This window comes from Miniopterus schreibersii (assembly GCF_964146895.1).
Source record: "Miniopterus schreibersii genome assembly, chromosome: 4".
Taxonomy (NCBI): domain Eukaryota; kingdom Metazoa; phylum Chordata; class Mammalia; order Chiroptera; family Miniopteridae; genus Miniopterus; species Miniopterus schreibersii.
Window position 1 is genome coordinate 64,207,241 of NC_138105.1, and position 10,711 is coordinate 64,217,951.

The 10,711-nt window shown below is 51.4% G+C and overlaps 1 protein-coding gene across 2 annotated transcripts; it reads right to left on the reverse strand.

Moving 5' to 3' along the window:
- Window positions 1–116: 116 nt before the first annotated feature.
- On the reverse strand, window positions 117–8,360 carry NDUFS7 (NADH:ubiquinone oxidoreductase core subunit S7). Of its 2 annotated transcripts, XM_081134650.1 has the most exons (9): window positions 8,047–8,360; window positions 7,751–7,853; window positions 6,369–6,402; window positions 5,404–5,472; window positions 4,751–4,868; window positions 2,974–3,153; window positions 2,854–2,900; window positions 1,887–1,975; window positions 117–283 (listed from the first exon to the last, which is right to left on the reverse strand). In XM_081134650.1, the coding sequence occupies exons 2-9, from the start codon at window positions 7,764–7,766 to the stop codon at window positions 186–188; spliced, it is 651 nt and encodes a 216-aa protein (XP_080990776.1). In that variant the 5' UTR covers window positions 7,767–7,853; window positions 8,047–8,360; the 3' UTR covers window positions 117–185. The 2 variants fall into 2 exon arrangements, with proteins under 2 accessions (XP_080990776.1, XP_080990777.1); XM_081134651.1 differs by lacking the exon at window positions 8,047–8,360 and having other exon boundaries at window positions 7,751–7,978.
- Window positions 8,361–10,711: the final 2,351 nt, after the last annotated feature.

The following is a 10,711-nucleotide window of genomic DNA, read 5'->3' on the forward strand; positions in this document are numbered from 1 at the left end:
TCCAAGGGAGCACTCGCCCACCCACACCAAGCACAGGGGGTACTCTGCCCTGTAGGCACCTCCCTATCTCCCAGGGCCCCCTGTCCATACATTATGAGGGCAGGTTTTTGTCCAGGTAGGTTTCTCAAATTTATTGACCATCTCTCAGGATGACAAAGGGGACACAGGGTGGCAGTCGGGCGGCACTACCTTCGGTACCAGATCTTGAGTCTCTTCTCCCGCTTGATCTTCTTCTGCAGCTGCAGGATGCCATAGAGCAGGGCCTCAGCTGTAGGTGGGCAGCCTGGGAAGCGGGACCTTGCCTCAGTGTCTGCCCACGGGGAGGGGCACCACCCCTCCCCCTTGTGGCCAGGCAAAGGGCACATGAACTAGAAGGAAGGTCAAAGGGCCTGGCTGGGGGCAGCAACTAGCAGGAAAGGCCTGGGCCACTCAGGGCCTTAGGAAAAGTGATCTGGGAGTTGCAGGTGGGCTAAGGGCTGGTTGGCCCCTTCCCAAGGTGGGGAGGACTGAGAGAGGCCCCCACCCCAGTATTCAAAGAATGCACGGGAGGGGCCAGGTAGTTTGGCCCATCACTGGAAGTAGCCAGCAAGGTGGGCAGGGAGGCTCACAGACTGAGAAGGGAACCCCCAGAGAAACAGTCCTCACAGTCCCCATCTCCATAGTCTCAGGTGGAAGAAGCAGAGGGGCACATTGCCACCTGGAGGATTTGCCAGGACCTGACAGGCCAGCCACCATGGGTGGCTGGATAAAGAACTGTCGCAGTCATTTATTTACTTCCACCTGACTTTGGGGTGCTCAGTGCCTGTCGGTCTGATCACAAAGGCCCATTTGATAGATGGGAAAACAGGCTTGGAGAGACTTGCCTGAGGTCATGAGTCAAACAAGCAGTAACTGACCAAGGGTCTGGCTTCTGATCAAGGTTAACAAGCCTGCAGTGTAGACTCCTATGCATCTTTCCAAGTCCTACCCATTGTACCCTCTGCCACCCAATAGGTGGGGCTGGGCACGTCTGTGTCAGGTTCCATCTTCCCAACCTGGGGGCTCCCCAGGGCTTGGTCTGGTGCCAAGGCCTCTCTCGGGCCCAGTACTGCCCAAGCCAGGCCCAGGGTTGGAAAATGCACTCAATAAATATTTGCAGAATGCTAAACAAATCAATTCCATTTTCCAATGAACTCTAATCCAAAGTAGAAACCTGTTTCTCTGCCTTTGGGAAGTGCCAGCACATGCCTGGGAGAACACCCCTTTCTGATTGGCCAGGTGAGGAGGTGTGAGAGACCCGTAGGACAGTGAGATAAAATAAAGATTACCCAGTTACATGTAAACTTCAGACAAACTACTGATACCTTTTTTAGTATAATTATATCCCAAATGTCACGGATATTTATAATGAAAAAGATATTATTCATTGTTTCTCTGACATTCAAATTTAACTGGGTGCCCTGCATTTTTATTTGCTGAATCTAGACACCCTGGTGATCCTGGGTCCAAGGGGAAGGGGGTGTCTCACCACCCATCATGAGTATAAGACCCCGAGGACACCGTTCATGTCCTCCAGGAACTTTTTTCCTGTTTTTTTAAATTGCATTTATTTGGTTTTGTTTTTATATTAGGTAGAATCATATAAAACTGTAGCTTAAAAATGGCCAAATATAAGCAATTCCGTACAGCTCAACCTAACCCTTTTAATGTTGGCCTGGTCCAACATTTAGATGAAATCGGGAGCCCATGCAGGGACAACAAAAAGGAAAGACTTGAGTGTCACCCTTCTTAGACCCAAATCTTCTCATTCTTAAAACAGGGAGAGCCCACTCTGTCTGTAGGAGTATGGGGACTCCTCTGTGGGGACCTGAAGGCCTGGTTGCCCAGAGATGTGGCAGTGGACTTACCTGGGACATAGATGTCCACAGGCACGATGCGGTCACAGCCCCTCACGACGGAGTATGAGTAGTGGTAGTAACCTCCTCCATTGGCGCAGCTGGAGTGAAAGGAGTGCTTTGAGGGCCTCACTGGCCACCCTGGCCTTGCTCTTTCCTCAGTGCCCTGCCCCTAATCCACACCCACCTTCAACTACAGCAAGTGACTAGACTGCCAAAAAGGGCAAGAATGGGATATGAAGTCACAGGAAAGATAACAGTCACTTGAGACCAGGTAGAGCAGAAGCTAAGGGATAGACACTGAAAACATAATGGTCAGTGAGAAGCCTGGCAGAAAAGGTCACAGTGTGTGATTCTATTTATGTGAAACGTCCAGAACAGGCACAGGACAGGAATTGAGTTCATGGTTGCCAGGGGCTCAGAAAGAAGGTAGGGAGTGATTGCTGATGGGGGGATGGGACTTATTGTTGGTATAATGGAATGATCTGGAACTAGACAGATGGGATGGTTTTACACATTGTGAATGCATTAAAGCCCACTGAATTGCACACTTTAAAGGGCGAACTTTCTGCTATGTGAATTCTATCTCCAAAAAAAAAAAAAATAATTAAGTGATTTAACAGGTTTTAACAATGTGGGGAAATGACTATAAGTTAAAAAGCAAGGAGGATGTAAACTGTCTACAGAGGGGAACATCATTTATGTGTTCATAAAGCAGAGAAACAGACAAATCAGAAGAGCTGTTGAGGTAGAGGAGCAATAATAACGCACAGGAGGGGACATTCTGGGGAGGGGGCAGTGTACACAGCAAAAGCATCAGGGTAACTGTCCTGCTCCCTTGCAGGTGAGGGGTTTTACTGTGTAAATTACACCTCTATGACCTTGATCAGACAGAAGCCCAGATAAAGCACTGGGGGAAAACATGCCAGTGTGTCACAGGTATGTCTTGTCTCTGGCCCCAGCCCCACCTGGAACTCACCTCCCCATGGATACAACATAGCGAGGCTCTGGCATCTGGTCATAGACCTGGAAGACACGACAGGGTTTATGTGCAGCTCAAGCCTGGGTGGCAGATGGGTAGGGTCAGGGCTGGGCCTACCTTGCGGAGAGCAGGGGCCATCTTGTTGGTGAGCGTCCCGGCCACAATCATGACATCTGACTGGCGAGGGCTGGCTCGGAAGACCACACCAAAGCGGTCCATGTCATAGCGGGGTGCTGCCATATGCATCATCTCCACGGCACAGCAGGCCAGGCCAAAGGTCATGGGCCACAGGGAGCTCTGAGGGGGCCAGGTTGGTCAACCCATGAGTGGACAATTGGCCCATTGTGTTTAAAGAAACTGGGCGATTTCACATAGAAAAACCTGATTTCTAGCCTTTTTTGAAGAATGACACATCAGTTACCGCCCCCCCAACATACCTTACACAGCAACCATGTGACCTCCAGGGCCCTCGGACCCAGCCTAAGGTTGCTGCCCCAGCCCAGGGCTGCCCAATGGGAAGGTAAAGTGAGCTAGGTCTGTGGGTGAACACTTGCCAGTAGCCACGTTACAAAAAAAAAAAAAAAAGCTTTAAAAAAAGAAAGGTGCCCTGGCTACTGTGGACAGTTGGTTGGGCATCATCCTGTGCACCAAAAGGTTGCTGATTCAATTCCAGGTCAGGGCACATGCCTAAGCTGCAGGTTTGATCCCCAGTAGGGGGCATGCAGGAGGCAGCCAATGGTTATCTCTCACTGATGTTTCTCTTTCTCTCTCCCTCTCCCTTCCTCTTTCTAATTAAAAAAACGGTAAAATTAGTTTTAATAATACCATTGATGTAACCTAGTACATCCTAAACCCCATCCTTCCAACATGGGCACTTGGTGCTCTGAGTGCCTGGCAGCCACATGTAGCATAGGCCTAACCCTGAGGATCTTCTTTTGGATACCTCCTGGTGTTCAAGAATTCCGAATGCCTTTTCGTCCAGGAAGCCCTCCTGGATGGCCTTGGCCGCCCTCTGACTCCTTTGTTCTGTCTGGTGCCTGATTTCCCCACAGATGTGCTCCTTGGCCAGACTTTTCTCTACTCCTCTGAATCTAATCTGGGACTAGGAAGTGGCCCCCAATGCCCCACTGATATGCTAGTGTGAATGCCAGTGCAAGGATTGCCCAACAGGGCTAGGCCACCTGACTGACCGGCTCCTGAGCTGGCTGACCCTGACCTCGTCTTTGGGTGTTCAGTCATAAACAAGGCTGCAATGGACATCTCTGTCCTGGAGCTGGAAGCCCTGATAAGGTGTTTGCTGTGGTGCTGTGTGTGACACAGACACACAAAAGACTGAGTTAGAACATGGCCATCAATGAGGGATTGTTAACATGGCCTGTCCTGGCCCAGCACCCCTTGGGTACTGAAAGGAGCCTCTGTCTTGAGAGAAAGGACATGTGCCCAGTGGGAGACATGCCATGCACACGACTTACAGGAGTGGATACAAGACAAAAACTGTTTCGTGGCTGATGCTGGGAGGAGGACAGGCTTCTAAAATTTTTGCCAGGGAGGAGTTACTGTTTTCAGCACACATTACTTTTCTAGTTAAAAAGGTTACTTTTATGTTAAGAGAAAAAAGGTATGAACAGAAGACAACTACAGAAGGGAGGCAGGCTGTCTTCACTAAGGGCTGAGGGAGGGACAAGAAGGTAGGACAGAGACACTGAGGGGATGTCATGGCCAGGAGCTGATGGGGTGGGGGTCAGAGGATGAATCCTGACATAATCACGAGCCTGTGGGGGAACCCAGCAGGCTCCCTGAACCACAGGGGCAGGTGAGTGTGTGTGCTGCCCATGTGCACGGTATGCAAGCATGCAGCAGAGGCTGGAGGGATGGAGGAGGGCTGGGGGCTCACCCGGCGGGCCCAGTTGATGAGGTCGTCCAGCTTGGCCACCACATACTCGCCGCGGCTGCTGGGAAGTGAGCTGGGTTTGGGGACCATGGCTCCAGCCTTGGACATGGCGGGCTGTGTGCTGGGCATGAGACATGGCACAGGGAGTGTTAGCCAGGCAGGAATCCCAGGAGATGAGCACTGGCCACCCCCACAGCCTCCACCCTGGAACCTAACACAGAGCAGTTTCTCAGAGCACAGGACAAAGCTGTGGTCACAGCTGGTCCTGAAGGTAGTGCTGGGAGGATCCATGGGGCTGGGGATTACCCTGGGGCTGTAGCATCCCAGCATCCAGGTCTGGGTCTGCTGAACAAAGGAATGAAAGACGGCATAGATGTGCCTTAGCCTGCCTTACTGTGGCCCCAAAAGGCCCCTGTCTTCCTGGGAACTCAGTTTCCCCATCTGGAGAATAGGGGCCAACTGATATTCTTCAGCAAAGGTCCTTCTGGTTTGGAGATGTGCAGCCACTAGCCTGGAGAGGGCTGGACAGGGCTCCAAGGGCAGGGACCACATAGCTCTGTTGGGTGTGAGAGGGCCCTGGAGTCACCACGGGTGCTACTGTGCTGGGGGAGGGGGATGCTTCAGGGTTTTTGGGCCACTGGGAAGGCTGGCCTCACCTGCTTGGGCTGTCAGCAGCCAAACTCCCATGGACACATCGTACCTGAGCAGCTGCACCCATGCCGGAGCTGCAGAGACAGAGCATATGTGAAGAGGAGCCTGGGACATCCTGAGATGCTGTTACAGGGGCTACCCTGGAGCAGGGATGGGGAAACTGCAGCCAGGGGCCATATTCAGCCCTCTACCTATTTTTGTAAATAAAGCTTTATTGACACACAGCCACATCAATCTGTCTCTGCTGTCTGCAGCTGTTTTCACAAAGGTACAGCTGAGTAGTCTTGACAGAGATCATCTGGCCTACACAGCCAATAAGATTTATCATTAGGCCCTTCAGGAAAAAGTCTGCTGACCCCTGGGCTCTAAGGTGCCTGGTTTTCATTTTACACTTCTTTCATTTTCCCCATTTTCCATTTGTTTTATAGTGTATATGTATTTTATCCCTAGGAAAGAGACTTTATTAAAACCATACTCAGCCCAAATCTACGCCCACCTCAAAGCCCGACTTCTCTCCATTAGGACAACCCTCTCCTTAGATGTGCCATGTCCTTGGGACCCCAGGGGTTTGATTTCCAGGCTCTGTCCCTGAAGAGGCCCCAGTGGCCACCAGCCTTCCTGTCCCGAGAAGGCCTGCATGGGGCTGCCATCTGAGCAAAAGCACAGATTGCTTTCGATTATGAGTGAGTCCTGAGGGCACTAGGACAGGAGAACAAGGGTCTGAACCCAGGCTCTGACATAATATAAACTGTCACCACCGAGGGGCCTGCATACCACCTGCTGGAAAGTAGACTGACAGTCCCAGTGCTGCCCGACTTGCTGTGTGACCTTCAGCAGGCAGGACCCTGTCTGTAGTTGCTCAAGCCCCTCCCAGCTCTGAGGTACTCTGATCCCATCCCCCCCTCCCAGTCTGAGCCCTCCTTTCAGGGGCCTCTAGATGGGGGCCAGGGCCAGAGACACAGGCACTCACCACAGAGTGAGGATCGGGCGGAGCAGGCTGGGAGCTGCAGAAAGAACCACAGGGTGCAGACAGTGAGTTTTGGACAGCATCAGAGACCACAAACTCAGGAGCCTGGGTCAGCCAGGCCTTTGCCCATCAGGCCTCCTGCTTGGTGCACCTTCCCTCTGCCTTCAGTCTTACCCTCAGTCTATCTAAATTTTACTTTAACAAACGTTTGGTAAAGAGGGGTCTTTCAAAATATGAACCAGATAGTGCTAATCCTCTGCTTAAAACCCCACAGCCCCTGGAAGAAAAGCCAGGCTCTCCACACCAGGGCCACCTTCCTTTCCTCACATGTCAGGGTTGCTCCTTCCTCAGTGCCTTCCAACATGCTATTCCATCTGCCTGGAGCACTCTGCCCCACATGTGCACACAGCCAGCCCTTCTCATGAGGCAGGTTTCACTTCTCACTGGGTTTACAGAAGGTCCTCAATCCTGTCACCCTGTTCAATCACCACCTATGCGCACTTGTGTGGTGCCTGCCTCCTTAGCAATGCTAGGGCCTCCAGGGGTTCCCCAGTGTCCCCACAGTCTGAGCTGTAGGTGATGAGTGTGTGTTGAGTAAAAAAAACCCAGAGACACCACCTCACAAGACAGGCTAGCTGACCCGCCCCAGACTCCTCTTCAAGCTGCCCTTCTCTGAGCCTCAGTTTCTCCACCTGAAAATTTAGGGCTTTGCATAAGCTCACAGCCCAGTAAATGCCCTTCACAGATCAGCAGACCTGTGAACTTGCATGGGAAAGAAAAATACCCTCTTTGCCAATTACTGAAAATTGGCCTTTCAATTCCGAGTGTCACCAACAAACCACAGGACCCGTATTAGCAGGACCCATGGTTTTCACCAACGGAAATCTCAGATGTTTACCAACAATGTCACAAGGGCTGTAGACATCACCCCATCCTTCAACACCACAGCAATCGGACCTGCGTCTGGATTTTGGCGTTAATAACCTGAATGAGAAACTCGTCAACCCGGTTTCTAAACAAAATCCTGACAACTGTTCGGGGTAACTGCTTTTCTTTGCAAGCCTGTGGATTTCATCCTATGCATTTACTCACTATTCTCAGAACGAAGGTCTAGGGAGCAGGCCAGGTGGGGACCCCTGCTGTACGAGTGATGTCACTTTCCTTGGGAATCCCTGCACTCCTCCGGGCCTCATGTTTCCCTGCCAGTCGAGGCTGCAATCTACAGGCCCCCTCTCTCCCGGGAACTTCCAAGGCTACACCGCGGGCCGAGCCTTGGCCCCTTCAGGCCCTGCCCCAAGGCTCTCCCGAGGCTGGGGGCCCTGCGTCGCTACCAGGGCCTCAGTTTTCCCAAGGGGACCCTGACCTGGGCGCCCCTACCCGCTCACCCGCCAGCGCCGCCATCTTGGCCTCGGCCTTCAGACAACCTCTGCGGTCCGTCCGTTTTAGTGCTCCGAGTCCCCGGGGCCGTCGCTCAAAGCGGTTCGGGTGCTGTGGAAAAACGGAACCCAGGCTCGGAACGTTCCGCCGCCGTGGACGTCCCCCATGTTGTGCGCCCCCGATGCCCCACGAGGGATAAAAGGAAGGGGAGTACGCCTCCACAAAAGCGGGCGCTCCGCCCACTTTTCCCTTATCTGAGAATCAAAAGTAAAGTTGCGTCCCTGGGTGGGCTCGAACCACCAACCTTTCGGTTAACAGCCGAACGCGCTAACCGATTGCGCCACAGAGACCAAGCTGCCTGCTGGCTTCAGACGCGGCCCTACGAGGCATGCGCGGCCAGTAAGCGCGGGGCGAAATACGCCTGCGCGTCCCGCTAAATGGGATGAAACGGAGACGACAGTGACACCTGCCACTCATCCCAAAAAGCTCAATTGGAAGAGCTGAACTGCAGATTGAAAGGTCTCTAGTTCGATCCGGATTTCGGAAAGCGTTTCAGAGCCCCCGGCGAGCATCGTCATCCTCTCTCTCGCCTGGTACAGTTTCTCCCTTCACCAGAATGTCTTCACTCCGCAGATGAAGAGCTGGGCTGCCACTCATGCCAACGTAGGACGGACAGAGCAAGGAATTCAAACGCCGCACTCAAAACCCCGTCCCCACCTCCAAGACTAGGATTCCAGCCTAAACGTCCCGTTTCATCAACCCGATTTTTTTAAAGCAACGATTAGTGTGTTTTTCTTAAATACTTTTATTGATTTTTAGAGCGAGGGAGAGAAATATGGATGTGAGATAATGAAAACATCAATTGGCGGTCTCCTGCACGCCCCCTAACGGGGATCGAGTCCAAAACCCCGGCATGTGCCCTAACTGGGAATCAAGCCCGAAACCTCGGTGCAGAAGCCCATACTCAACCAATTGGCTACACCAGCCAGGGCAACCAGATTTTTTTAAAGTGGTAGCATTAGAACCAGTGCTAATTGCAAAATCAAACACTACTGAACACCAAAACTAGTTTGCAAGCACACTTTCCGCTTGTATGTCGTTTCATTTTGACAATCTTGCTGGGTAGCTGTTCTGCCCATTTTATGTATGGGGAAACTGAGGCCCAATCAGGCAAAGGCAGGTGATAGAGTTGGCCTTCTAGCAGGACCACTCCCTACTCTGTGCTGTGCTGAGCAAGGCCTGGTCCCAGTTCTTAAGAAGCTCAAGGTCCCTTGGGAATGAGAGGTGTGGGGCTGGCACCAGGCCAAAACCCTGCTGCTAATGGGGTGACACACAGGAGGGAAAGAGTGGATGAAGAGGGTGGCCCAACCCTGACCCAGTAGCCTGGTTGGTTAGAGCACTGTCCGGCCACATCAAGGTTGCCAGGTTTAATCCCTGGTCAGGGCACATATAAAACTCAACCAACAGACTGGCCGGCATGGCTCAGTGGTTGAACGTGGACCCATAAACCAGGAGATTGTGGTTCTATTCCCGATCAGGGCACATGCCCAGGTTTCAGGCTCCATCCCAACAAGGGGCGTGCAGGAGGCAGCCGATCAAATGACTCTCATCGCCAATGTATGTTTTCTATCTCTCTCTCCAAAATCAATAAAACATATTTTAAAAAAAGAGACTCGCCCAGCCAGCATGGCTCAGCAGTTGAACATCGACCTATGATCCAGGAGATTGAGGTTTCATTCCCTGTCAGGGTACATTCCCCAACTGCATGCTTGAACCCCAGCAGGGGGCGTACAGGAGGCAGCAGATCAAGGACTCTCATCATTGATGTTTCTCTGTCTCTCTCTGAAATCAATAAATATATTTAAAAAAAAACTCAACCAATGAATGCATAAATAAATGGAACAAGTCAATTTCTTTCTCTCCAATAAAAATTTTTAAATAAATAATAATAAAAAAAGGGTGGCCACTCTGACACAACTGAAATTCTGACAGATGCACAAATAACCTTTCCCTGTAGTTCCCACAACTGGCCATGCTGTGCAATTGGATTTTTATATTTAAATTAACTTTATATCTTAGTTTGATTTACAGAAAAGTTACAAAGGTATTATAGTTCCAGTGTACCACACACCTGTGGTTAACATGTTACATTGATGAGATTCACTATCACAACTCCTGAACCAATGTGGATACACTGTTAAGGACACCCGTCTTATTGGGTTTCCTGTTTTCCCCAAAGTTCCTGCCCTGTGAGCACAGCATCCTGGGAGCTGAGGCCCCAGCCCAGGCACATATCTGACTGAGAGAGACCTCAGGGGACCCCAGAGCCTCCCCGCCAAGCTGCTCCTGAATTTCTAACCCACAGAAATTAGAATGTTGTTTCTAACTTTTGGGTATCTGGTGCAATTTGTTACATAGCAATAAATAGGGGAAGAGCCTGCCTCAGGAACCCCGATCTTTGGAGAGAGTGGGGTGGGAGAAGGGAGAGAGGAGATACAAGAGGCATGAGGAAGAGAGGGAGCACAGGAAACATGGGACAGTAGAGGCTGTGAACCTGGTGCAAGGGTGACTCACGTTTATTGTGCAGACAGGCTTATGCGTCTCTTGTGGCTTGAGATTCTTACTGTCAATATGCTACTTTTTAAAAATCATTTTTTAAAGATAACAGACTTGCAGAGGTGCCAATGCTATGCAATGAAATCCCCTTTCCAGAAAGTAGAAACTGTAGAAACTGGCTACTTCCCTGAGGGTGGGTTTCACTGCTCTGCTGTGGAGGCTGGTGTTGGGAGCCAATTGACTATAGGGAAGGCATCTGTGTGGTCGCAGGGTGGCAGGGTGGCAGGGTCTGGATGAGGTTCAGTGGATGGCCGGGCTGGGAAAGGCAGGGGTGGAGGAAAGTGTCCAGGAGGTTCTGGGGGGAGGACAAGGGGGCAGCAGAGAGAACACAGCGGAGATGCTGGCAGCTTTGA